The sequence below is a fragment of the Sminthopsis crassicaudata genome, chromosome 2 (genome assembly GCF_048593235.1).
Source record: "Sminthopsis crassicaudata isolate SCR6 chromosome 2, ASM4859323v1, whole genome shotgun sequence".
Taxonomy (NCBI): Eukaryota; Metazoa; Chordata; class Mammalia; order Dasyuromorphia; family Dasyuridae; genus Sminthopsis; species Sminthopsis crassicaudata.
Genome location: NC_133618.1, coordinates 358,859,901 through 358,885,718, shown reverse-complemented (window position 1 = coordinate 358,885,718; position 25,818 = coordinate 358,859,901). Strand labels below are relative to the sequence as shown.

At 34.0% G+C, this 25,818-nt stretch overlaps 1 protein-coding gene across 3 annotated transcripts in view; it reads left to right on the top strand.

Moving 5' to 3' along the window:
- LOC141556564 (UPF0461 protein C5orf24 homolog) overlaps positions 1–19,204 on the top strand; it is a 48,640-nt gene extending 29,436 nt beyond the window's left edge. The window contains exons 1-6 of one of the 3 annotated variants that reach the window (XM_074290897.1): positions 7–272; positions 750–1,017; positions 6,862–7,331; positions 9,375–9,538; positions 13,591–13,721; positions 18,792–19,204. In XM_074290897.1, coding sequence (XP_074146998.1) covers positions 897–1,017; positions 6,862–7,331; positions 9,375–9,538; positions 13,591–13,721; positions 18,792–18,988 — 1,083 coding nt within the window. In that variant the 5' untranslated portion in view covers positions 7–272; positions 750–896 and the 3' untranslated portion in view covers positions 18,989–19,204. Of the gene's footprint in view, positions 1–6; positions 273–749; positions 1,018–6,861; positions 7,332–9,374; positions 9,539–13,590; positions 13,722–18,791 lie in introns of those variants that run through there. The other 2 variants (XM_074290896.1, XM_074290895.1) reach the window with 2 other exon arrangements.
- The last annotated feature ends 6,614 nt before the right edge of the window (positions 19,205–25,818 follow it).

Genomic DNA, 25,818 nt, shown 5'->3' with positions numbered 1-25,818 from the left:
TTTTTCAGAGTTTTGGGGTTCTCTCTTCATTAGCACGTATCAATTGCTTACTAAATGTTTGTTGCTTGCTGAAGGAATGCTCTGAACTGAGGGCTGAAGTGCCTTGGCTTCAGCTATGTAACTTTAGAAACAGGCAGCTTTCTGCCCTAAGTAGTCAAAGAGCTGTATCTCTGAATGCCTTTGGAAAAGCCTCCCTTCTGTGGGCCTCACAGCAGTTGGGGAATTTGGTGAGCAGGAATGGATGAATATGAATAAAACACTTATTTACTTTGGTGAGAACATTCTTTTGATTGGGTTCAATGGGCTGGAAGCAGTATTATTGAGGCTGTGAAGCTGGGGATATGAAGGGAAGGAGGGAGATGGTCAAGATGGAGGTGGTCACTACGGAGAGATTGCCTGTCTTGGGGGCCTGTTGGGATATGGTTGCCCCTTCCCCATTGGGGCCACCTCTCAGGTCTCCTCCCCAGACTGAGGTTCCATATCCCAGAAGACGTGATTAACGTGATGTGGAGGTGATTTTCCGTACTACTAAACTAAAGGGGAGAAAGTGATTTATATTTTGCACCAAGGTTCTTTCCAGCGCACCACATATTTTCTCACAGCCTTGAGTAACACTACAAGAGCCTTCAGCGCTTAAGCTTCCCTTGAGCTTCCGTTATAATTGGCGCCAAGCTAAAGCTACTCGGCTTTTTTCGGTCTTAAAAAGCCAAGAGCATCCTCAAAAATTCTTGTTTCTTTCCCCTTTTCAGACAAGCTGGGCGATTTCACCCCCGCCACCACACCCAAGATGGCGGGCGCGGCCGGCTGATTCCAAGATGGTCGCTTTCCCAGCTCCTCCCCTCGTTTTTCACTTCTGGAAGCCGGAGCGAGCTCTGGCTTTGATCCTTGTGACGTAGATGCGCCTGCGCCTTCATTGGTCGGAGTGGCGGCGCCTACGCTTTGCCGCCGCCATGCGGCTCCTTCAGCTGTGGCCCCTTTTGCTCGGGACTCTGGGGCCTGTGATCCTTGGCCTGGCCGGTGAGTCTCGAGGGAGAACTGGGCGGGGACTAGGTTTGAGAATTAATTTAAGGGAGGGAGGACAGCGGTCGGGCTCCGGGGTCTGTGCTCTCGCGCCCTCTCGCTCCTGGGCTGGGGCCGGTGGGCGGCGGGAGGAATACATAGGGCCGAGCCTGATTAGGGCATTTCCGCTGACCTCAGTTTCTCCGAATGTCCAATGAGGGCTCTAGACTGGAGGGTTCTAGGGCCCTGCTCAGGCCTGATTGCCTACCGGAGTGAGGGGAAGGGGCGGGGAGGGGGCGGTGCTGGAGGTGGGGATGGAATTCCCCCTTTAGGTCTTTAGGCGAAGCTCTGGCTGCTGATCCTCTAAGTCTAATAAAGGCTTCAGTCTCTTCATTTTTAAAATGAAAGCTTAGGGAGTTTGCATGGGTAAGCCTTAAGATTACTCCCACCTGAAAAGGTGATTTTTTAATCACTTGGGGGACTCGACATATTTTCATCATTTTTTCAAAGAGATCTTTAAAATCTGTTAAATGGGAGATGAAGATTGGAATAGGTGATCTCTGATTTCTTCGAGTTCTATATTCTATGATCTACGAATCTTCTGAGATACTAAGTTACTACTTGGAGACTTGATATTTCTGTATTTGTCCCCTTGACCAAAGAGAGTGGAAACTCTTCCTACAGTAGAAATTTTCCACTGTGGCAGAAGAGTAATTCCTCTGTAACTTCCTTCGCCCTTGCCACTGGGAAACTTATGTTAGAGAAATATTTGATATTCTGAAAGATTAAGTGACTTACTCATGGCACCCAAATAATATGTGACAGAGGCAGGACTTGATCCCAGGTGTTCTGGACTCCAGCGTTTAAAACATTCAGTACTGCTAATAATCAAATGAAAATCATTTTAACCCGGGTGAAATATATATTCCCTGTGCTTTAGTATAAGTGAATCTCACAGCAAAGTCCCTCCTGAATGCCAGACCTTGGGTAGCTAGAGTTGTTTATTTTCCACAAGTGCAAAAACAGTTTATAATTCTGAACTACAGAAATGCACTTGTTTATGGTTAATGATTATCTGGTAGGAATTAAGGCAAACGTAAATGCTCTCAGAAAAAAAATCTACTGCTTTGACCCCAGGAGGAAGATGAGCAGATTTTAAGCCCATATCAGAATGGAATTTGAAAATTTCTTTTAACCATCCAAGTCCTGAGAAATAGTACTAGGGAGGAGACATGATGTATAGAAGCTGTGAAATGTCAGCATTTGTTGTTGGTTTCCCTTCTGTCTCCCCAAATGAATTTTTTTTCTTGTGCTTCATTAATATAACGGAACTTAGCAGAGCCTGGTGATTGTATATATTTTTCACATGTCTTCTTAAATTCAGAGAAGCTCATTATCAGAAGGTTGAACACAGCAAGAATGTTCACCTACAGCAAATCATGAAATTTAAGATTCTACACTAATTTTAGATCCTTCAGATGTGAAGGCGGCAAAATTGGATTTAGGAGAAAGCAGGTATTAGAGTAGGAATTTAAATAATTGACTTAAGCATATAAAGTGGGAGGTTTTGTGAAAGATTTTACTTGGCATGTTCAACAAAAAACCTAATGCTATCTTAGACTGCAGCAAGAGAGGCATGGTATACAGAAAAAAAGAGTGTGAAAATTTCTTAATGTTTTGATCCAGTCTGATCATATCTGGAATGTTTTGTTCCTTTCACTATCAGGAAAGATGGTGACAAACTTCAGGTTGCCCATAAGAGAGTATTCTGGTTGGAGAGAGAACTGGAATTCACTGATGGAACTGGACAATTGACTGAAATAACTAGTGCTGTTTAGGTAGAGAAAGGAAGGCTTAAAAGGAATTTGTTAATTACTCATCTATTATGAGTATTTGAAGGATTATCCTCTAGTAGAGGGATTAGAACCCAGAGGACCGAACTGGAATTTTCAAAGAATCAGTTGGCTTTGATTTAAATATGATTTCTTAATCATTAAAGCTGTCTACACAGATTGTTTTGGAGAGTCTGTTAAGTGGTGAACTCAATGTAGAGCACTGGGCCTGAAGCCAGACTTGATTACAAATTCTTCCTCAGATACTTACTAGCTGTTTGACTTTGGGCAGGTTATATAACTCTGTTTTCCTCAGGCTTCTCTTATCTATAAAATGATCTAGAGAAGGAAATGGCAAATCCCTCCAGTATCTTTGCCAAGAAAAACCCCAGATGAGGTCAAGAAAAGTGGGACTGGACTGTAAAAATGACTAAATAGCAATAACAATATTCACTATCACTAGATGTTTTCAAATGGAAATGGATCTATGTGGGCTGCACGGGGACTTAAAAAACCACAAATTTACATTATCTGTCTTGTATTATATTTCTGTTAACATTTCCTAATTACATTTTAATCCCTATCACCTCAAATTTAACACCTCTGGTATAAAGGATTTCTTAGTCACTTGCTGGTTGAACTAAAGGACAATTGGGGTCCTTTTCAACTCTAAGCAATCTTCGATTCTGTATATTTTGTTTTCCACCCTGTGTTTCTGTGGTATGGGAAAGAAAACTTAGCGTTTGAGTTAGCAACAGTTATCTTCTGACATTATTCCATTTTTGCTGTCAATCATCAAATACTGATTTTTAAGATTTATTGCCTGAAATTCTAGATTATAGAAATCTAAATTCCTTCATTGGTATCTTGGAAAGAGGTTAAAATTCATGTTCAATGATCTTTTTAAAAGGCAGATGGTACAGTGAATCTGGGTTCAAATTCTGTCTCTGATCTGGGTCACTGTGTAATCTATATGTGTATATTCTATAATATGTGTATATTCTATAGTTTGTTTCCTTATCTGAAAAAAATGATAAGCAGTTAGTCCCTTCAAATTCTAGATCAATGATCCTAGAATGGAAAGGACGTGGAAATAATAGTTAAAGAGTTGGGTTTTAGGCATAACTCTTCTACTTATCACTCAACTCTAGATTGTATAACATCTGGGCTGAAGATACCTTAAAGATGATCTATCTAGGTCACTATCTTCATTTTTATAGATGAGAAAATTGAAGTCCAGAAGCTTATCTAGTTTGTCAAGGTCACAGGACTAATTAGTCTTAGAACTACCACACACCTCCCATTTGTTCAATGTTTTTTCCTCTACACTCTATTAACTTTTCACTTTCTTCATTTTAATTTTTTATTTTATTTTATTTTATCATAGCTTTTTATTGACAAAACATATGCATGAGTAATTTTTCAACACTGACCTTTGCAAAAACTTCTGTTTCAACTTTCCTCTCCTTCCCTTCACCACCTCCCCTAGATGGCAGATAGTCTGTCCCATACATGTTAAATATGTTAAAGTATATGTTAAGTACAATATATTTATACAGTTGTCTTGCTACACAACAAAAATTGGATTTAGAAAGAAGGTAAAAATAACCTGGGAAGAAAAACAAAAATGCAAGCAAACAATTACAGAAAGAATATAAATGCTATGTTGTGGTCCATACTCATTTCCCCATGTCCTTTCGATGGGTATTGCTGATTCTGTTCATTACTAATCAATTGGAATTGATTTGGATCCTCTCAATGTTGAAGATAGTCACTTCCATCAGAATTGATCCTCGTATCCTATTGTTGTTGAAGTGTATAATGATCTCCTGGTTCTGCTCATTCCACTTAACATAAGTTCATGTAAGTCTCTCCAAGCCTCTCTGTATTCATCCTGCTTGTCATTTCTTACAGAATAATAATATTCCATAACATGCATATACCACAGTTTACTTAGCCATTCTCCAATTGATGGGCATCCATTCAATTTCCAGTTTCTAGCCACTACAAAAAGGGCTGCCACAAACATTTTTCCCTTCTTTAATATCTCTTTGAGCTATAAGCCCAGGAGTAACATTGCTGGATAAAAGGGTGTGCACAGTTTGACAACTTTTTGAGCATAGTTCCAAATAGCTCTCTAGAATGGTTGGATCCGTTCACAGTTCCACCAACAATGCTTCAATGTCCCAGTTTTCCCACATCCTCTTCAACATTTGTTATTATCTTTTCCTGTCATCTTAACCAATCTGACAAGTGTGAGGTGGTATCTCAGAGTTGTCTTATTTTGCTTTCTCTGATCTGATCAATAATGATTTGGAGCACCTTTTCATATAAGTGGCAATAGTTTCAATTTCATCATTGGAAAATTGTTCATATCCTTTGACCATTTATCAATTGGAGAATGGCTTGATTTTTTATAAATTTGAGTCAATTATTTATTTTGGAAATGAAGTTAGAACCTTTAACTGTAAAAATGTTTTCCCAGTTTATTGCTTACCTTCTTATCTTGTCTGCATTAGTTTTGTTTGTATAAAAGCTTTTTAACTTGATATTAATCAAAATTTTCTATTTTGTGATCAGTAATGATCTCTAGTTCTTCTTTGGTCACAAATTCCTTCCTCCTCCACAGGTCTGAAAGGTAAACTACCCTATGTTCTTCTAATTTATTTATAATCTCATTCTTTATGCCTAGATCATGAACCCAATTTGACCTTTGTGTATGGTGAGAAGTGTGGATCTAGTTTCTGCCATACTAATTTCCAGTTTTACCAGTTTTTGTCAAATAGTGAATTCTTATCTCAAAAGTTGGGGTTTTTGGGTTTGTCAAACACTAGATTGCTATAGTTATTGACTATTTTGTCCTGTGAACCTAACCTATTCCACTGATCAACTAGTCTATTTCTTAGCCAATACAAATGGTTTTGGTGACCTCTGCTTTATAATATAGTTTTAGATGAGGTACAGCTAGGCCACCTTCATTTGATTTTTTTTTTCATTAGTTCCCTTGAAATTCTTGACCTTTTGTTCTTCCAGATGAATTTTGTTGTTTTTTTCCTAGGTCATTAAAATAGTTTCTTGGGACCCTGATTGGTATAGCACTAAATAAATTGATTAGTTTAGGTAGTATTGCCATCTCTATTACATTCGCTTGACCTATCCAAGAGCACTTAATGTTTTTCTAATTGTTTAGATCTGACTTTTATTTGTGTGGAAAATGTTTTGTAGTTTTGTTCAAGTTCCTGACTTTTCCTTGGCAGATGGATTCCCAAATATTTTATACTATGACAGTTATTTTAAATGGAATTTCTCTATGTATCTCTTGAAGTTGGATTTTATTAGTGATGTATAAAAATGCTGATGATTTATTTCTTTATCTTTCAAATGGAATATTTACTGCCCTACCTAATTCACAAGGTTTTTGAGAGGATCAAACAATATTGTATGTGAAAATGTTTTTGTGAAATATTCTTTCATTGGTCTTCATTTCATCTGTTAAAAAACGTAGCTAAAATGAGGTATAAGTAATTAATGTTTTTTCTACCTGGATAATGGATAATTATGAAATGTCCTTTAAACAAGAAGCAGGAAATTCAAAATGACATACATATTTTAATTTTATTCTGCGACCTTGAAGGATAACTAATGGAGGAAATGCCTCTTTTACTTATATAATACATACATTTCATATTAAAAGAATAACAAATATGTTAAATAATAAGTAATAGTAATAACTAGTAGTTATATAGTGTTTTGTGGTTTGCAGAATGCTTTACCCATTATTTCATTTGATGCTTAAAATAACCCTTTGAGGTACTTGCTATTGTTTATTGCCATAGTATAAATGAGGAAACAAAGTGAGATAGGTTAAATGATTTGCCTGGCTCTACATTAGTGTCTGAAGCAGGCTTTGAATGCAGTCTCCATGACTCCAACTCTAGCACTTTATCCACTATAACAAATATGAATATATATGGAAATCATTTATTTTAAATTATATATTCATTGCAAATATACCTTTTTGTTGTTGCAGAGGAAAGTGAAGGCTTATTGTCTGAACAGCAGGGACACACTGAAACTGAACTACCTCTCAGTCCAGATGTTGTGCATTTAACTAATGAAGAACATGGATTTGGGCAGACAGAACAGCACAAAACTGAGAAAGTATCTTATGCAACCCTGGGAAATGAAGTGAATGGTGATCAATTAATGTCTGTGATTCCAGGAGAGGCAAAAGACCTCAATACTGGCAGTTGTGATGCTGGAGTTGAAGGCTCTAGATGTAATATCCGAGAGAGCCTTTTTTCTCTTATTGGATCTGGAGCAAATATTCCTGATAAAGGAGAAGAACATAATTTAGTTCTTGAAGCTGTGCCTACAAGTCCACCGCCTAAAGAGGACTCTAATAGTACAGAGAGTGTAAAAAGCCCAAAGGTGAATTGTGAGGAGAGAAATATTACTGGCTTAGAAAGTTTTACTTTGCAAATTCTAAATGCATCACAGGTAAGTATTATTCAAGCATTTGTTTTGGTTCTTTTGAAAAGTACTTATTTACCCAGGGTCACATCACTTAATCCCAATTGCCTCAGAAAAAAAAAAAAAGTATTTGTCATCTAATTAGCCAACTAGTAATGAGTCTTTATATATCAGCTGTACAGATATAGTTCATCATTGGAATGGTTCAATATTTGAAGTAATTTCAGTATTGGTGTAGGATCTGTTGGAGTTTGAGCACAGAGAGATTCACCCTCAAGGCTTAAGAAAATGTCTTTAGTGAAGCCTTGGATTCTTTACATTTTTATGAAACATTATTCTGTGCAATTATTCCCTGGAGGAATAACTAACATATAACTAAATAAAGCTATAAGGAATTTTTATTTTTCATAGATTTTTAGAATTGCTAGTTAGTTCATAATAGTGGGTAAGATTATTTAAGAGTATTGTTAAGACCTTAAGTTATTGGTGAGTCTAGATATGTGAAGGTTTATAATGCTACAGAAAAAATCAGCTTTATATCAGTTTGAGTTCACATAAGAATTTGTAATTTTGATGCTGTTAAAAAAAGTTGAGTTGTATTAGAAAATATATGGCTCCTTTTTTCCCCTATGAGTAATGATATCATATTCTACCTGCTTCATGACAAGAAGAAATTCAATTTTATTTCCTGACTCATGTAAAGTGGCTAGAAGAGAAGAGTGCAAAGTAGGTTCTGATGGGATTTCATTGTTGGTTATCTGAATGATTACAGAGCTCCTGGGCTGGACCAAATGTTCATCAAAAGAATCATTAGTAAGATCATCACCATCTCTATCCACCATAGCTCAGATTGAGAATTGATAAGATGAACATTAATTATGGTGGTTAGGATGGCGCAGTCTGAAAGTCAATGCTTATATAGTCATGTTCTCTGAAAATAGATATTGTTGGATTTATGAAAAATTCCAAAATAACTGCATTTGCTACAAGGGAATGATAAGAAGGCTTAAAAAGGAAGATATTTATAACATTTGCCCTCTACAACAAATCTTTCTTAACTAAATCCTTAAACACGTGTTTTTTTTTTCCCCTCATTCATCAATTACTTAGCATGTATTAAGTACTTGCTATGTACTAGTCACTATGCTCAGTATTGGAATTACAAACAAAGGAAAGAAACATGTCCATTCTTCCAAGGAGCTCAGAGTTTAATGGAGGAGATAAATTTAAAACAGTTTTGTTCTAACAAGGTATATACAAGGGATAGCATATATAGATATATAGAGAACAGTTTATACAAGACAAACAAAAAATAAGGAACTAAGATTAAAGATTAAATTAAACTAAATTAAATTAAAGATCAATTAAACTTTGTAAGAAGACAGAGAAGCCAGGAGACTGAGATGAAGAGGGAGTTCTAGATATGTAGAATGGCCAGTGAAAATTGTAAGCAATATGGCTAATGAGTGAGGCTGCTGACATGACTCAGAAAGCTCGACATATATTACATTTTTTTCCTTGGAACTTAGTACTTCAGTTTGATATGGGATTTTATGACATGTTTCTTTTGGACATGTTGAATACCTTTATGTCTATGTCTGTATCACTTTTTAATTCATAATTAGTGTGCTGTATTCAAAGGTGATATGAAGCTGCTAGATGATAAATGGAGAGTAAGACTTGGAATTAGCAAGTTCTGAGTTAAATTTTAGCTTCTCTGCTTACTAGTATAATGACTGTGGAGCTACATAGTCTGTGCCAAATGTGGATATTAATAACAGGATTGTTATAAAGACAGAACAGAATATTTTAAAAGTGCTTAGCAAACCTTAAAACAATCTATAAATGTTAACCATTAACAATAAGCAAACCTCAGCTATCACTTCCTCTAAGAGGCCCTTCTTGATACATGCAGTTATGTCATGGCTGTCTTCCTCTGGAAATCTCTTTGTATATCTTTGGTTGCATCCCCCAGTGGAATGTAAACTCCTTGAAGGAAAGGAGTGTGATTTTGTTTTTGTACCGCAAGTGCTTTTAATTAACAAACACATATGTTTTCTCTTGTCATAGGACCTGATGGAATTTTTAAACCCAAACAGCAGTGATTGTACATTAGTCTTATTTTATACCCCTTGGTGTCGCTTTTCTGCCAGTCTGGCTCCACATTTCAATTCTTTACCACGAGCATTTCCATCTCTTCATTTTTTGGCATTGGATGCTTCTCAGCACAGCAGGTACTCTTTTATCAAGTGCTTTTTTTATGACTTAAGTTGCTTGTGAAAGACTGCCTTAGCTATAACTTCAAGATTTGCTTCAAAAGTTCAATTGTAAATAAGAAATCTCCCACTTCACTTTGCATCTCTCCCTCTCAAAAAAAAAAAAAAATTTGGTTATAATGATTACATATAGGATATTATCTAATTAAGGATAAAGAAAGAAGAAATTGGGTATAAGTTCCAGCTTAAGTATAATGACAAATCAGTTTATATTTTTTGGTTTGGATTTGTGAATTAATTAGCATAGGAAACTTCAGGTTGAAGCATACCCTCCACAAAAGCAGATCAGTAATTTAGAGTCTTAGAATTGCCTGGAGCATCATAAAACTAAAATATGTTTCTAGGATCACAGTACTGTCAGAGGTAGGATTTAAGTCTATGTCAAATTGACTCTGTTAGGCTGTTTCTTATCTTAATATTGAAGGTTGTTAAATATTGAAATGCTTTATTAAGAGAGATTGGTCTTTTTTCTTTTTCTTTTCTTTTTTTTCTTTTTTTTTTTTTTTTTTAGTCTGGGGTTAAGTGACTTGCCCGGGGTCACACAGCTAGGAAGTGTTAAGTGTCTGAAATCAAATTTGAACTCGGGTCCTCCTGAATTCAGGGCTGGTGCTCTATCCATTGCACTACCTAGCTGCCCCAGAGATTGGTCTTTTTTCTGAGGCCTTTTAAAGCTGTAATTTCTCATCTATATGTTATCCTCTTAAGTTCCTTCAAGGCCTGAATTTAAGAAATAATTAGAAATGTGGTATTTGAAAAATTTAAGTTTATATATATATATATATATATATATATATATATATATATATATATTCTGCTCCTTCCCCCCAATGGCTTTATTGCTTTGATTTTTTTTAAATAACAAAATATTCAAACTGCTCTTAATATTCAGTTAATTTTTTACTTAATAAAATACATGACTTGTTCAAGTATTAATGTCTTTTTCCTTAAGTTAATGATTTTCAAAAATAGAATTGTTATTTCATTAGTAGAGGGAAACTTCTGGTGAGGAAACTTCTTCCAAAGCCGATCAGCAACAGTCGCCAGCCAGACCCTGAGAACTTAAGTGAATTTTCTACTTAGGGTTACATAGCCCAAAGGATAGCATAGAGAGAAAAGCCTTAAATCAACGTCTTCCTGAAATGTAGGTTGGCATGATAACTCACATTTATATAATTTTTAAAGTTTTTTAAAGTATTCTGAAACCTCAGGTCTTTAAGGTATATGATGATGAAACATTTTAGTTACAGTAAAACCTTATTAATTTGTACCGTACTAATTCTGAATGTGCTATTATTTAGCTTGGGCTGATGATTATCTTATCCTATGAATGAAGAAATTGCTTTCATTTTAAATAATAAAATAAACAAAAATACAATTTGAATATCTGATTTTGAAAGGTTAACTATTTTTGAAAAGTTTGCATTAGCTTATGTGTACAAATCTTTAACAAATGTTAAATGTTTACTGGGTCTGTGCTTATAGTGAATGCCCTATGGTAGGATTGGGGGATATAAAATTTAGATAACATATTATTTGCCTTTGTGGATCTTTTCTAATAGGTAGATAAAAAATAAAGCACAACAAAACAAGAAAAATACTTGAAAAAAATAGGAAACAAATTCTTAGCAATGGGGATCAGACAATATGTCATAAAATTTGATTCTGAGTCTTTTATAAATGATAAGAATTAAGAGTTAGGGAGATTTCACTGATCATCTAGCTTAGAAGTATCAAACTCAATATGGCCAGCAAAACTTCCAAGTGAGGCCTGAATTGGATTAAAATATAATTGGGAAATGTTAATTTGTGGTTTTCTGAATATATGAGCTATAGGAATCTGTTTCTAATTGAGTTTAATACCACTGATTTAGTTTAATCTACCCCGTTTTACAAGATGAGGAAATGAAAGCATAGAGAATTTAGAGATATGTCCAGTGTCATAAGGTAGGCAATGAAGCACATAATCTTTGCCCACCAAATCTTAATACTTGCATAAAGTTTTAGAGAGGTTATTGATTGGTACATTGGTAAAGAAATAATCTGCAGTAATAAAGTTCCTAATTGGGAGTTCCCTAAAAGAATATAAAAAAAAAAATTACTTGATAATATTTTTGTTTGAAGTTATATATTTTTAAATTTAATTTTTAAAATTAATTTTATAATTATAATTTTTTTTGACAGTACATATGCATAATTTTTTTTTTTTTTACAACATTATCCCTTGTATTCATTTTTCCAAATTTTCCCCTCCCTCCCTCTACTTCCTCCCCTAGATGACAGGCAATCCCATACATATTAAATGTGTTACAGTATAACCTAGATACAATATGTGTGTGTGTAAATCCAATTTTCTTGTTGCATGGTAAGAATTGGATTCCGAAGGTATAGTAACCTGAGTAGAAGGACAGTAGTGCAAACAGTTTATATTCAATTTCCAGTGTTCCTTCTCTGGGTGTTGCTATTTCTGTCCATCATTGGTCAACTGGAAGTGAGTTGGATCTTCTTTTTTTTTTTTTTTTTAAAGATGACAAACTAATCTATTTATTTAGTGCTACATCAATTAAACTTCCAAGAAACTATTTCATTGACCCAGAAAAAATAACAACAAAATTCATCTGGAAGAACAAAAGGTCAAGAATTTTTTTTTTTTAATTTTTTATATATGTGTATATATATATATATAATGTTATCCCTTGTATTCATTTTTCCAAATTATCCCCCCCCCTCCCTCTATTCCCTCCCCCTGATGACAGGCAATCCCATACATTTTACATGTGTTACAATATAACCTAGATACAATACATGTGTGTGAATATCATTTTCTTGTTGCACAATAAGCATTAGATTCCGAAGGTACATGTAACCTGGGCAGACAGATATTAGTGCTAACAATTTACATTCACTTCCCAGTGTTTCTTCTCTGTGTGTAGCTACCTCTGTCCATCATTGATCAACTGGAAGTGAGTTGGCTCTTCTTTATGTTGAAGATTTAGTTGGATCTTCTTTATGTTGAAGATAACCACTTCTGTTTGTAGTTATTTCAAGTAACTGTCTGACTAGAAAGTAAAATTTTTGAAACTATTCTGTAATAAGATTATTCACTAACTCATTAAGCTTCTTAATAATTGGCCTGGTTTTTAGTAAGCATTACCAGAAGTGAAATGTAATTCACTATTTCATTGGTAATTCTGAAAAACTGTGAATGAATTAATTTGTTTCAGTATCTTCAGATGCAGTATTTTCATATCTTTTGCTGACAAACTGGCTTTATGGTACTTAGGAAAATTACATGTCAGCTCTAAGACATTGCTTGTTGAAGAGTTTGGAGTTCCATGCTTTAGTACATTGCTAATTGCTTATAGTTACTGAATTCTGCAAGAATTAATGCTTGTAATTGACAGCATCAGCAGTCAAGAAGATACAGTGATGAGTTTGATAATCAGTACATGTGGGCATTTATATGACACTTAAGTTGTGACTGCTGGTGGCTATACTTATAGAACCTATAAATTGGGGGATTGGAGTGAGGTGAAGGTGGGTCTAGACCTAATTTGCTCATAGTCAAGTGAGCAAACATTTATTAAATAACTACTATTTTTCAAAGACTTTGTTAAAACTGGGTAAACAGAGAAAGGAAAAAACAGTTTCTGTCTTCAAGGAGTTTATAATCTAATTGTCACACATCTAATGTGTATCAGAGACAACTTAAACGCAAGTCTTTCTATCTATCCATCACTTCAGAGATGTCAAATATGTGGCTCACAACACTCTTGAGTATGGCCTCAGATTAAAATGTAATTGGGAAATGCTTAACAATATAAATAGAAATATAGTAAAACATAGATTATGTTATATAGTTTTCTAATTCAGTATGAATCTGTAGAGATCCTTATGTAGGTTTTAGTAACTCCCATTTCTGTTTGGATTTGATGCCACTGCACTAAACTTTTTCCTCTCCCCTTCTTTTTGCCATTAAGTACTTGAGATTTTATACTTCTTTTTTAAAATAGTCTGTCTACCAGATTTGGCACTGTGGCTGTTCCCAACATCCTGCTATTTCAAGGAGCCAAACCAATGGCGAGATTTAATCATACAGATCGGACATTGGAAACTCTAAAAGCCTTCATTTTTAATCAAACAGGTATGTAAGAAGATACTCTAGATGAATATCTTTAATGACTTTAATGGTTTCTGCCTCCTTTGTTCAAACACATTTCCTTTTTTAAAAAATTTGTAGCTTTGTTGAATTATTTCTCTAAAACATTGTTTTTGAATCCTTTAAAAAATTAAAAAAAATTTTTTTTTGTTCAAATACCTTGTATTTTGGTTACTTCCTGAGTCTTCCTTTTACAGACAAGATGCAAGGGACATAGATCTAATATAAAGCTCCTATATCCTAGAACAGAGCTTCTTAGACTTTTTTCCATTTGTGTATCCTTTTTGTCAGAGAATTTTACATTTCCCTGGATATATAGATATAAAAAATAAATCTATAAATCTTTTTTTTTAACTTTTTTTTTTTACACTAATTTACTAATTACTAATAATAAATTATAATTTCGTGACCCATTCAGTTACAAGATCCCATATGGGATCACGACACATAGTTTGATAAAACTGGATCCCAGAGCAGTATTCATTTTTCTAAACTTCAGTGTCTGTGCATGAGGGTATGCCAAAAGTTGTAGTACAGTTTTAAGCAATTAAAGCTTAAAGATTGGGTAGGAACCATTGTGGTGGAAGAGTAGGAAGAGTACAGCTGAACTCTCCTCTTTAAATTCTTCCAAACAAATCAGTAATTGACCATTTCTTGGTGACATTGAAATAATTTGCTGTTTTCAGCACCCATTTGTGGATAGTTGGTTGGTATGGTTGGCTTCCTGTTCTTAACCTTGAGTTATAACTTCCAGATCATATCTTGATTTAACCTCGACCTTATCTATGTGACTTTTGGTGTTTCTCATTTCATTTCTTCACTGGGATCCAGTCATAGTATGGTCCCTTGCTTGTAAGAATTCTTAGATATGCAGGACAGTGATCATACTGTTAGAAGTTCCTTTATATTACACTTTCTCTATCCTAACCTCTTAAGGGAGTTTTCCAGTTTTCCACAAGAAAAACTTATTCTTTAATTCACAATTTTCTTCTTTAACCTGTCTTATACATAGCAATTTCAGTGTGTGTATAGATGAATCTTCTAATACGTGACTTTGCATTTTCTCTGATACTACAACTTTAATGACTCCACTTGGGCCACTCACTGGCATAGCTATACTTTAGATCCCATTATCTCATGGAGTTCAAACACATCCAAGAAGCTGCCTCTTATCCTTCTACCTCCCATTCTCTAATGCCTGCTGAATCTATTTTTGGTTGAGTGTGTATCTCCTTATTTTTTTGCCTGCCTTGATGTTAATAATCAGAAGCTTGCTGAACAAATTTTTCTTTTACATCTTTTCTAGTTCATTTTATAGATGAGGCAAACAAGGTTAAGTGACTTGCCCAGGATCATACGGCTAGTAATCATTTGAGTGGGCATTTTTGAACTTGAGTCTTCCTGACTTCGGCCAGGTATTCTTCCCACAGCACCATCTATCTGTCAGTTTTATATTCTAAATCCTTGTTTTATTTCTTTCCTTGGCAAAGAGATAGGGTGTTTCTGGCAAAGCGGTATTTTGCTAATTTGATCTTTCTTTAGTGGTGACTTGTTTGCATTGGTTAAGCTTCCCTAAAGAAGGTGATAGTTTGTATTTGATATCTTTTGTTCATTTCCCTTTTTTGTGTGTATGTCAACAAACAGCTTGTTAAAATAGACTGTGTTTGAGTTGCCTCAACTCTAGGCCTAGCTCCTTTTCATTTTTATTCTAATTTAATATTGATAATGATCTTTGTTCTAACTAGCTAATGGTCTAATATAGTCAGCACTTAGAAATATCTTGTATAATGGTAAAGAGTTATTTTGTGTTGATAAAATGTTTCTTTTTTTTTTTGCTCTGTTTTGGTACTTGTTCTCTCCAGTTACTACTTTCTTTAATGTTTCATTTTTCTATATAAAAATATATTTATTTAATGTATTTTGAAAAAAAATTTTAACATTTGTTTTTAAAATATTTTTAGTTTTAAATTTTTTCTCTCTATTCCCTTCCTATTCATGGAGAAGGCAGGCAATTTGATTTAGATTTATAGATGTACGATCCTTAAAAATTTTTTCTATATAGTCATGTTTGAAAGAAAATAAGACCAAAAAAAAAAAAAAAGAAAAAGAAAAAGTTTAAAAAAAGAATGCTTCTCTCTGGATTTAGGCTACAGTTTTTATCTCTAAAGATGGATAGCATTTTTCATCTTAAGTCCTTCAGAATTGTCTTGAATCACTATTACTGAGAATAGCTAAGTCATTCACAATATTGCCGTTAATTGTGTACTATTTCTCCTGAAGAAAATATTCATGGTATCTAGGTTTGAGGCTTCTAGATAGTTTGTAATTCTTTGGCTACTCACTTTAAAAAATCATATGCTACATTTTTTTCTTTTTTTTTTGAAATGCTACAATACTTAACTTTTTATTGAAATCATTGTGTTGACTCATTTTAGTGAATTTTATTGAGATATTTGTTGAATTACTCCATCTTTTAATACACTATATACCAGGGACTGTTTTACTTTTTGTCTTTTATTCCTGTTGCCAAGCATAGTTCCTGGTATTTAGCAAACATTTTAAAAATTGCTTATCAGGAGTTAACTTTATGGCATCTTTTAAGTTGGAAATCTGATTAAAAATCTTTTCCTTTTATTTTTATTGATACCTTTTAATATTAAATCACAGTAATTTCCATTACATCCTCTCCCTCCTGCCTCAAATATCTCCTTTTAATGAAGATTAAAAAGGAAAGAGGAAAAAAAGAAAAGTAGTTTAGTATGTTTTCTCTATAGTACATATGTGGTATTCCATAGTTAGGTTCTCTCCCTCTGTAATAAAGAGAGGAAAGTGAGGAAGTTTTTTTTTTTTTTGTTTGTTTTTGTTTTTACTTTCCCCTTTTCTCCCCTTTTATCTTTATTTTATTCTGAACTTAACAAATACCAAATAAAATGAATATTTTCACATATGTTGTGCAATAAGAGGAAGATTGTACTTATTGCATATCTCTTATGAAAAGCTTTTCTTTTGAATTATAAAATAGATTCAATATGTAACTCTTAAAGTTGTACTATATGTCTATGATTCCTTCTGGTCTTCTTGTTCATTTTTTGTCAGGGAAGATGATCCTATTCCTACCTTTCCCATCACCATTACCATTAACTTTTTTCCCTCTCCCCACAAAAAAACTCCCAACAAAAACTCTTGTAACTGATGTGCAAGCTGAGCAAAAGGAATTCCCACATCGTTCATAACCAGAAATGTGTCTCATTCTGGTTTTTAAATTTATCATCTTGGAGGATGTAGATTGTTAAGTCCAGACTTGCTCCCTGGAGGCCTCAAGATCAGCCAGAGTCAGGATAAGTAAAAGTCTTTGGTCTTTAGGGAGAGGAGTGAAAGAAGCAGGCAAAGTGCCAGGAGTTTTGCCAAAGATCTCTTCTCCATTCTGGAGTCCAGAATCTCCACTTTTTCTTCTTCCACTTGACCAAATGAAGTCTGGCCTCTCTCATCCTACCCTCTAATCCTTGCCTAAGATTATCTTAATGCCAGACAGTGAGAGAGGCCATTTTCCAAACATATGCTAATAGAGTCATTGTCAGTTGTCTGATTCAAGTACACCTTTTCATAGTTTCAGTCCTTTACAATGGATAGCAAACTAATCATTAGTCTTCTGGAATCATGTTGGTCATTGCACTGATCACAGTTCTTTCTTTTTTTTTTTTTTTTTTAAAGGCTGGGGTTAAGTGACTTGCCCAGGGTCACACAGCTAGGACATGCTAAGTGTCTGAGACCAGATTTTTAACTCGGGTCCTCCTGAATTCAAGGCTGGTGCTCTATCCACTGTGCCACCTAGCTGCCCCCTGATCACAGTTCTTAACTAATTTCAAAGATGTTTGTATTTGTAGTAGTTAAATAAATAAATAAATCATTTTTCTGGTTCTGCGCATTATAATTGTATTAGTTCATACAGGTATTCCCAGATTTCTCTGAAACTCTTAGTAATTTATTAAGGTACTATAAATGGTACAATAAAATTATGGTATGTTCAATTATTCTTGAGTTGATGTGCACCCTCTTGGTTTCTAGTTTCTTGCCACTTGAAAAAGAATGACTTTAAATATTTTTGTACTTAAAGGTCCTTTTTCTTCTTCTTTGATCTTTTTGAGGTATAAGCCTAAATAGCAGTATAGCTTGTTGTATTGCAGGTTAGTGACTTTTGAGGCATAGTTGTAAATTTCTTTCTAGCATGGTGGACATCTCTGCCAACAAGGCTGATTAATATCTCTTGTTTTCCTTGCACATTTGTTATCTTTGTCAATCTGATGGGTGAGATAGAACCTTAGAATTGCCTTAATTTGATTTGAGGCAGCAGTGGAGAGAGAATCAGACCTGAATTCAGGAGGACCTGAGTTCAAATGTGATCTCATATTCTTAACACTAATTGTGTGATAAGTCACTTAATCCTAGATTCCCTCTCAACAAAACCAAAAAATAATCAAAATAGAATATAAGTTCCTAATGAGTAGGTACTCTTGCTTTTCTCTTTATATCCCCAGCATATTGTTTTCACATAATAAGTGCTTAATAAATGCTTTTTCATTGATTCACTTATGGGTACCTTAAAGGTCAACTAATTTGACTGTCTCCCAATGCAGAAAATTTCCCTCTACAATATCCTTGATGTTCTTATGCATGCTTAGAAGTATAGATGGAAAGTCTGCAGACTTTCTACTACAGAAGTATAATATAAATAAATTCTCTTGGCAAATTGCTTTTTTTTTTTTTTTTAAATATTTTATATTTGCTCAGAAAGTGAAAAAGTGATATTCTAGCTTTGAAAAGTTGAATAAGTTTGTGCGTAGATTCATTCACTAATTATATGATAAGAAAGGTAATAGAAGTTTTAAGAACCACAAAAACAGAAAAGGGAATTTGGTGTCAGTTTTGTCTTTTTTCTTTTTCTTTTCTTTTCTTTTTTTTTTTTAAACCTGGCCTTTCCTTTTATGTATTCTGAGTATTCAGTTGTCCATTTTTTTTCCATCTATCAACATACTGACTCATTGATTTTGTTTTCAGGGATAGAAGCCAAGAATGATGTGGTAGTGACTGAAGATGACCAAATAGGCCCTCTTCCCAGCACTTTGGTGAAAAGTGTGGATTGGTTGCTTGTATTTTCCTTATTTTTTTTAGTTAGTTTTATTATGTATGCTACTGTTCGGACTGAAAGTATTCGATGGCTAATTCCAGGACAAGAACATGAACATCCAGAGTAATAACGGACTGAAAGATGAAATTGGAAAGATTAATTTAGTCTTTGCTTTCAGGAATGTATGCTGAAATTCCATTGTTTTTCAGTTTTCAAAATACAATATAGTATTTTAACTTAGATTAAAATAATTGTGCATTTGAGCTACTGAATGTGCAAAAAAAAAATCACACACTAATGCTATATACTAGTGTTTCAATAAACATGAAAAGATTCAGAAAAATCAATTGTTTTTATTTTTTAGTGCTTGGACTTCAAATTTCAAGGAATTCAGTTTCAAATGTGAAAAACTATTGTGTATACAGAAGCAAATGAGCACAGTTACTAGTGTTTGATAAATCCAAAGATCCCAACTTTTGGGGCAAGAACTCATTATTTGACCCCTCCCAAAAAAAGTTAGGAAAATTGGAAAACAGTCTAGCAGAAACTAGGTATAGATTAACCTTTCACACTGTATACCAAAATAAGCTCAGAATAGTGTATGATTTATATAGGTTATCATAAGCAAAATAATGTAGGGTGGAAGAAATTACCTGTTGAATCTGTGGATGGGGCAGCATTTATGACCAAAAGAGAGGTTCAAGAAATTCATAGAAGGTAAAATGGATAATTTTGATTACATAAAATTAAAAAGATTTTGCACAAACAAAACCAGTGCAGCTAAAATTAGAAGAAAAGCAGGAAACTGGCAAAAAATCTTTGTATCATGTTTCTCTGGTAAAGGTCCCATTTCTAGAATACATATAATTGAACTGAGTCATTCATCAGTTGATAAATTATCAGAGGATATGAATAGTCAATTTTCAGAGTGAAAAAAAATCTTATATATCAATAGCTACATGAAAAAATGCTTTATAGAACATATATTATTAATATCTCTATATATAATATTAATAATAGAGAAATACAGATTAAAATAATTTTGAGATTACGACCTCATAGCCAGATTGACTAAGATGACATAAAAGGAAAATGGCAAGTGTTGGGAAAACAGGTACACTAATACAGTGTTGCTGGAGCTGTGAACTAGTCCAATCATTCTGAAAAGCAATTTGGAGCTATATCCCAAAAGTTTTTTAAACTCCAAATAGATCAAAGAAAGAGTAAAAGGGCCCCATATATACAAATATATTTATAGCAGTTTCTGTTGTGGTGACAAAAAATAGGAAACTCAGTGGATGCCCATCAATTGGAAAATAGCTAAAATTCATATAGTGTATGAATGTGAGAGTGTACTATTGTGCTTCAGAAAAATAAGGGGAACAAAAGGATGGTTTCAAAAAACTCTGATAATATTTGTTTAAACTGCTACAAAGTGAAGTGAGAAGAGCCAGGAGAATAATTTATAATAACAGATAATATAAAAATGATCAACTTTGAAAAACTTGCGAGCAACATAATGACCAACCATAATTACAGAGTTCTCATGATAAAATAAGCTGTCTGCCTTCAGATAGATAGATAAAGAAGTGATCAACTCAGAATACAGATGATTGAAACAAATTTTTTTCCTTTTTTTTTTTTTTTTTTTTTTTTTTTGGATATGACTAATGTGAACAGTTGTTTTTGCATGACTATACATTCTTATAATGGTTCTATTTTTCTTGCCTTCTCAAAGAGTAATGGAAGGGAAAGAAGAAAGAAGAAAATTCTGAACTGAAAATGAAATTGAATTTAAAAAGCTATTGAAATGATGAGCTAATGAAAAGATTTCCAGATATCTTTCAGAAGCAAAAATTCTAAGGCATAATTTTAGGAAATTTATAATGTAAAAATTAAAGTTTTACAACTTGTTGAATTTGTTTTTCAAAATAATTTCAACGTTCACAACTTAACAGCTATCCTTTTATGGTCAGATTTTAAAAGTAGCAGTGTGTTGTTTCATATCTTTTCTTCTGGAACAATAAAGAGTTAAAATAATCAGGTCTTAATTGTAGATTTTTTTTGTTTGTTTTAATGTGTGCATGATTACTATTCAAGATCAATTCCTAGCATTTATCTGTTGAAAAAAAAAACAAAACTCAAGTCATGAGATTGTCTTTGGGTAAAGCAAAAGGATTAAATAAATCACAGCCAGATCATATTTATTAGTGGTTTCCAAACATGACAATGTTAATTAAATCAACAGGAATCCCTATGTGCTAATACTAATGATAGTGGTTTTTAGTTTTATGATTTAGCACAAGGGATCCATGATTTCAGAGGAGTGGATACTTTGTCCAACAATTTGAATTTTTTTTTTTTTATTGTGTTTCTTATTGTATGTATGACTTGTCTTTGCTTTCTCATAAAAATCCTTCAGAGGAGAAATGCCATAATTTTCTGAGGTCTTGCTTTATTTTTTTAAATATCTTTTAAGTATCAAATATTCAGGTCATTTATTTGTAGCCTTTCACTCTTGAGGTGACAAAGCCAACTTTATTTTTTGACATACATGATTTAGCAACCTAATGAATTTGGTTGAAAATGAATAATATATTTGCTAAAGATGAGCCAATAACTTAAGTGTCATAGATTTAGAATTGGATGGAATTTTAGAGACCATTGAGTCCTGTAAACTGAGGACTAGAAAAGTTAAATCTAAATTTAAAAAGTATTGATAGGGCTAAGATTTGAATCCAGGACCTTTGACCAGATTCAACATACATGATGTCTTTTTTAACTCATTCCCACATATCTATGTCACTTACAAATAACCAAAGTTTGTAAAAGAATTATAGAAATATTTATGAAGGTTAGGGGAAAAAAAGGTAGAGAAAACTGTATGTATGTAACTATATGGATACAAATTTGTATACTTATATGGATACAAATTTGTATACAAGTTAGATGGGAGGTGACCTCAGAAAGGAAAGCATGATGGTAATTGGCAATTCCTTTGGTTTTCTTGCCACAACCATCTGGTATAATTGGTAATATGAAAGCTATTTAATTCTTTGAGGTATAATAAATACCCGAGGTCAGCAACATTGACCATAGCCTAGATAAAGTCATTTTTTATGGTTTTTTGAGTGCATGGTAAAACCTCAATGATTTGGAATAATTCTAGGGTATGTCACTCTAGTGAAAAATCTAATTATACCATGCCTTGAAAGAAACATCCTTATTTCAAATATACATAAGAATTACAATTAACTTTAAGCTAACCCTTTCAAATTAGATGGTATTCCTCATTCATCATTTAGATATTCTATACTTTTAAATAAATTATTACTTGATATTGCTTGGCCAAGCATTGCAAATGGACAATGAGCGAGACCCAGAATTAAGTACGAGATCACACTTGGGAAACTATATAATGCTTTTAATAATTTAAATACTCATCTTTTAAATATCAATATTCTGGTTATATAACTCACTTTTAAATATCAATATTCCAGTTATATGGCTTTGAATCATGAAATATCACAATCCCTGTCAAAATGAATGAGTTAAGTAAACGAAAATGGAGAGACGTGGTAAGGTTAAATAGGAATAATGGCTCATGTGCAAGAAGTGATGTAACAGGAAAGAAAAAGCAAAACAATACAAAATAAAAAGATGGTAGAATTGTATAACCACAAGGAAATAGGCCGGTTAAACAGTAAGACCAAGTTATAATAGATAAGCAGCTAATATTGCCCTAATGTCCATGAGATATTATAAGAACAAGTGGAAAATGTCGCAGATTTGTGGAGGAATAATTACAAGTGTTGGAAAGGTGATCAAGTTTTCCTGTTCATTCCCTAGCATTCAGCATCAAATGCTTTCTCAGTGAATGATTAGCTGACAAGACTTATCTCATTGCCATTTGAAGGTGAAAATAAAACAAATAACTCCAGTGGGATACATTGAAGAATTTTAGTTAAAGCTTGTTAGATTTCTTATGAAAAGCAAGTGAATAGAGGTGCTGCTTGATTCAAATGAGCTAGCACTTATTTAAATGTCTACTATGTGTCAGGCACTGCTAGGTGCTGGGGATACCAAAAAAATCAAAAATCAAAAACTAGTCCTTGAGAGACAACATTCAAACAGCTATGTACAAACAATATTTAAAGGATAAAAATAGATAATGCTAGAGAGAAAGCATTAAAGTTAAAGAGAATTAATTAGAAAAGGTTTCTTACAGAAGGTAAGATTTTAGCTGAAACTTAAGATAGGATGTTGAGATGAGAAAAGTGATCTTAAGTATGAGAGGTAGCCAGTGAAAATGCATGGAGTTGGGGAGGGCCAACTCCCCAATTTCAAAACAGATCATACAGTATACTAAAGGGAAATCCAAGAAAGTCATTGAGTCATTTTTCCACACCAGGGTGGTACAGGGAGGCAGAAAGGTTGTGAGCAATGGGGGACAGGACTTCACCGGGAACACTTTATACATAGCATTTCAGTGCAGAGAGAGACTGTACATTCTGTCAAGAAGGGCCCTGTATGTCACCTATGCCTCCTATAAACCCTAACGAGTTCAGAAACAGATGCCAAATTGCAGTTCTATTACTACCTAGTGCAGAGTCATAGATCAGGGTTGATGGAGGGGATGGCTTTTCTGAAGGAGGAATCTAAGAAAAAAAAGTTTAGAAGCAAGTCGTGTTTGGCTTGGACCCCAAGTGCAGTCTCAATTTTAGTTTGTAGCTCAGAATAAAGCTTGCAGTGGAGTAAATAGGATGGGAATACCAGACTATCTGTAATTCTGAACCATTAGAGCTTTCAGATGACTGATAGCTACTGAGTCTTACAGCAGCTTACTGTTAATCAAATCCAAACCTAGATCAGAATTTGCAGAGCTCAGACTAGAAGCCAGTGATCAGACTTTGCCTTAGATCTTATCTCTGAGAGCTTCCAGGTCTGAGTTGCCCCTGAGAACTTGGAATAAAACAACATTCAATACCTCCAAGAAAGCAGCAGCAGCAGGTTGGCCTTTGACATTTCTTCCAAAAGTATAGCAGTAAAGTCTAAATCCAGAAAGTAGGCTGGAAGAATGAACAAACAGCAATATAAAAAGCTATTATGAAAAAAAAAAGCAATTATGGTAATAAAGATACTTAAGATACAAATCTATAAGAGAATGATCTCCAAATATATACACAGAAAGCCTAAAAAAATACAACTTGGGAATAAATTTAATTAGAATTTCTGGAAGTAGTGAGACAATTTAAAATGATTTTGGTAACAAAGTATCAAAAGAGAAATTGTTAAAAGAAATGAGAGCTATAGAAGAAGGAACTGGAAAGAAAATTAGTATCTTGGCACAAGTGATACAAAGCCTTATCCAAACAATAAGTTCCCTGAAAACTGGGATGTACCAAATAGAAACTAGTGACTGACTACATGAAACAAGAAATATTAAAACAAAGTTTTAATGATAGAAAAATGATAGAACTGAGGCAGAGGTGTCAAACTTATTTGAACTAATTAAATTGTCATTGGGAAATGTTTAAGAAAATAAAAATACTTTATTACATAGATGCCATACCCTGAGGTTAGTGATTGCCAGTCTTGCCTAGTCCCAGGTCTTCAGAAAGCTTACCCAATCATAGGTCCTCAGAAATTTCTGGCCACTGCCTCGCCGGGCAGTAGTTCTTATGTCCAACGGCGCCCAGACACAGCGGCTTGTGAGCACAAGACTTTATTCCATGTGTTCACTCCTGCACTCCTCCTGCACTCTTACTGACCTCCTATTGAACTCCCATTGAACTCCACCTATTTCCTGGTCCCCATTGCTTATATAGGGTCTATGAGGTCACATGCACAGCCAATAAGAGAAGGTGACATCTCCTGTTGAGGATACATTCTCAATATGACCAGAACTTCTGTTCATGAGGTGGTTAGTGCTGGTTGCAGAAATCACATCCATGTCTCTCAGACATCAAGGCTTCTTTATTTCCTCTTACACTATGTGAGGTTTCTCCATTGACCCTTACAAATAATGTTAATTTATGAATTTCTAAGTCAATATGCATCTGGTAGGGATCCATTTCAGTTTAAATTTGACACTACTGATGTCTCATAGCAAAAACAATTGATCAGGAAAACATCAAGGGGAAAAACTTTTTAAAAAGTCACTGTACTACTTAAAAAGACTTGACTTTTGAGCTTTTGCCTTTTGAAACAAGACGTTATATTTCAAGAAATCTTAAAACTGTCCAGAAACCTTAAAACCAGAGGAAATAGAATCTACCAGTCATTTTTTTTTTTTGCTGGTTTTTTTTTAATTGTTTATTTAATTTTAATTTTATTTTATAATTATAACTTTTTTTTTTTGACAGTACATATGCATGGGTAATTTTTTACAACATTATCCCTTGCACTTACTTCTATTCAGATTTTTTCCCTTCCTCCCCCAACCCCCTCCCCCAGATGGCAGGCAGTCTTATACATGTTAAATATATTACAGTATATTCTAGATACAATATATGTGTGTAGAACCTAATTTCTTGTTGCACAGGAAGAATTGGATTCAGAAGGTAAAAATAACAGTTTATACTCATTTCCCAGTGTTCCTTTTCTGGATGTAGCTGATTCTGTCCATCATTGATCAATTGGAATTGGATTAGCTTCCACTTCCATCAGAATACATCCTCGTACAGTATCAGTGTTGAAGTGTATAATGATCTTCTGGTTCTGCTCATTTCACTCAGCATCAGTTGATGTAAGTCTCTCCAAGCCTCTCTGTATTTCTTCTGTTGGTCATTTCTTACAGAAAAATAATATTCCATAACATTCATATACCATAATTTACCCAACCATTCTCCAATTGATGGACATCCATTCGTTTTCCAGTTTCTAGCCACTATGAAAAGGGCTGCCACAAACATTTTGGCACATACAGGTCCCTTTCCCTTCTTTAGTATTTCCTTG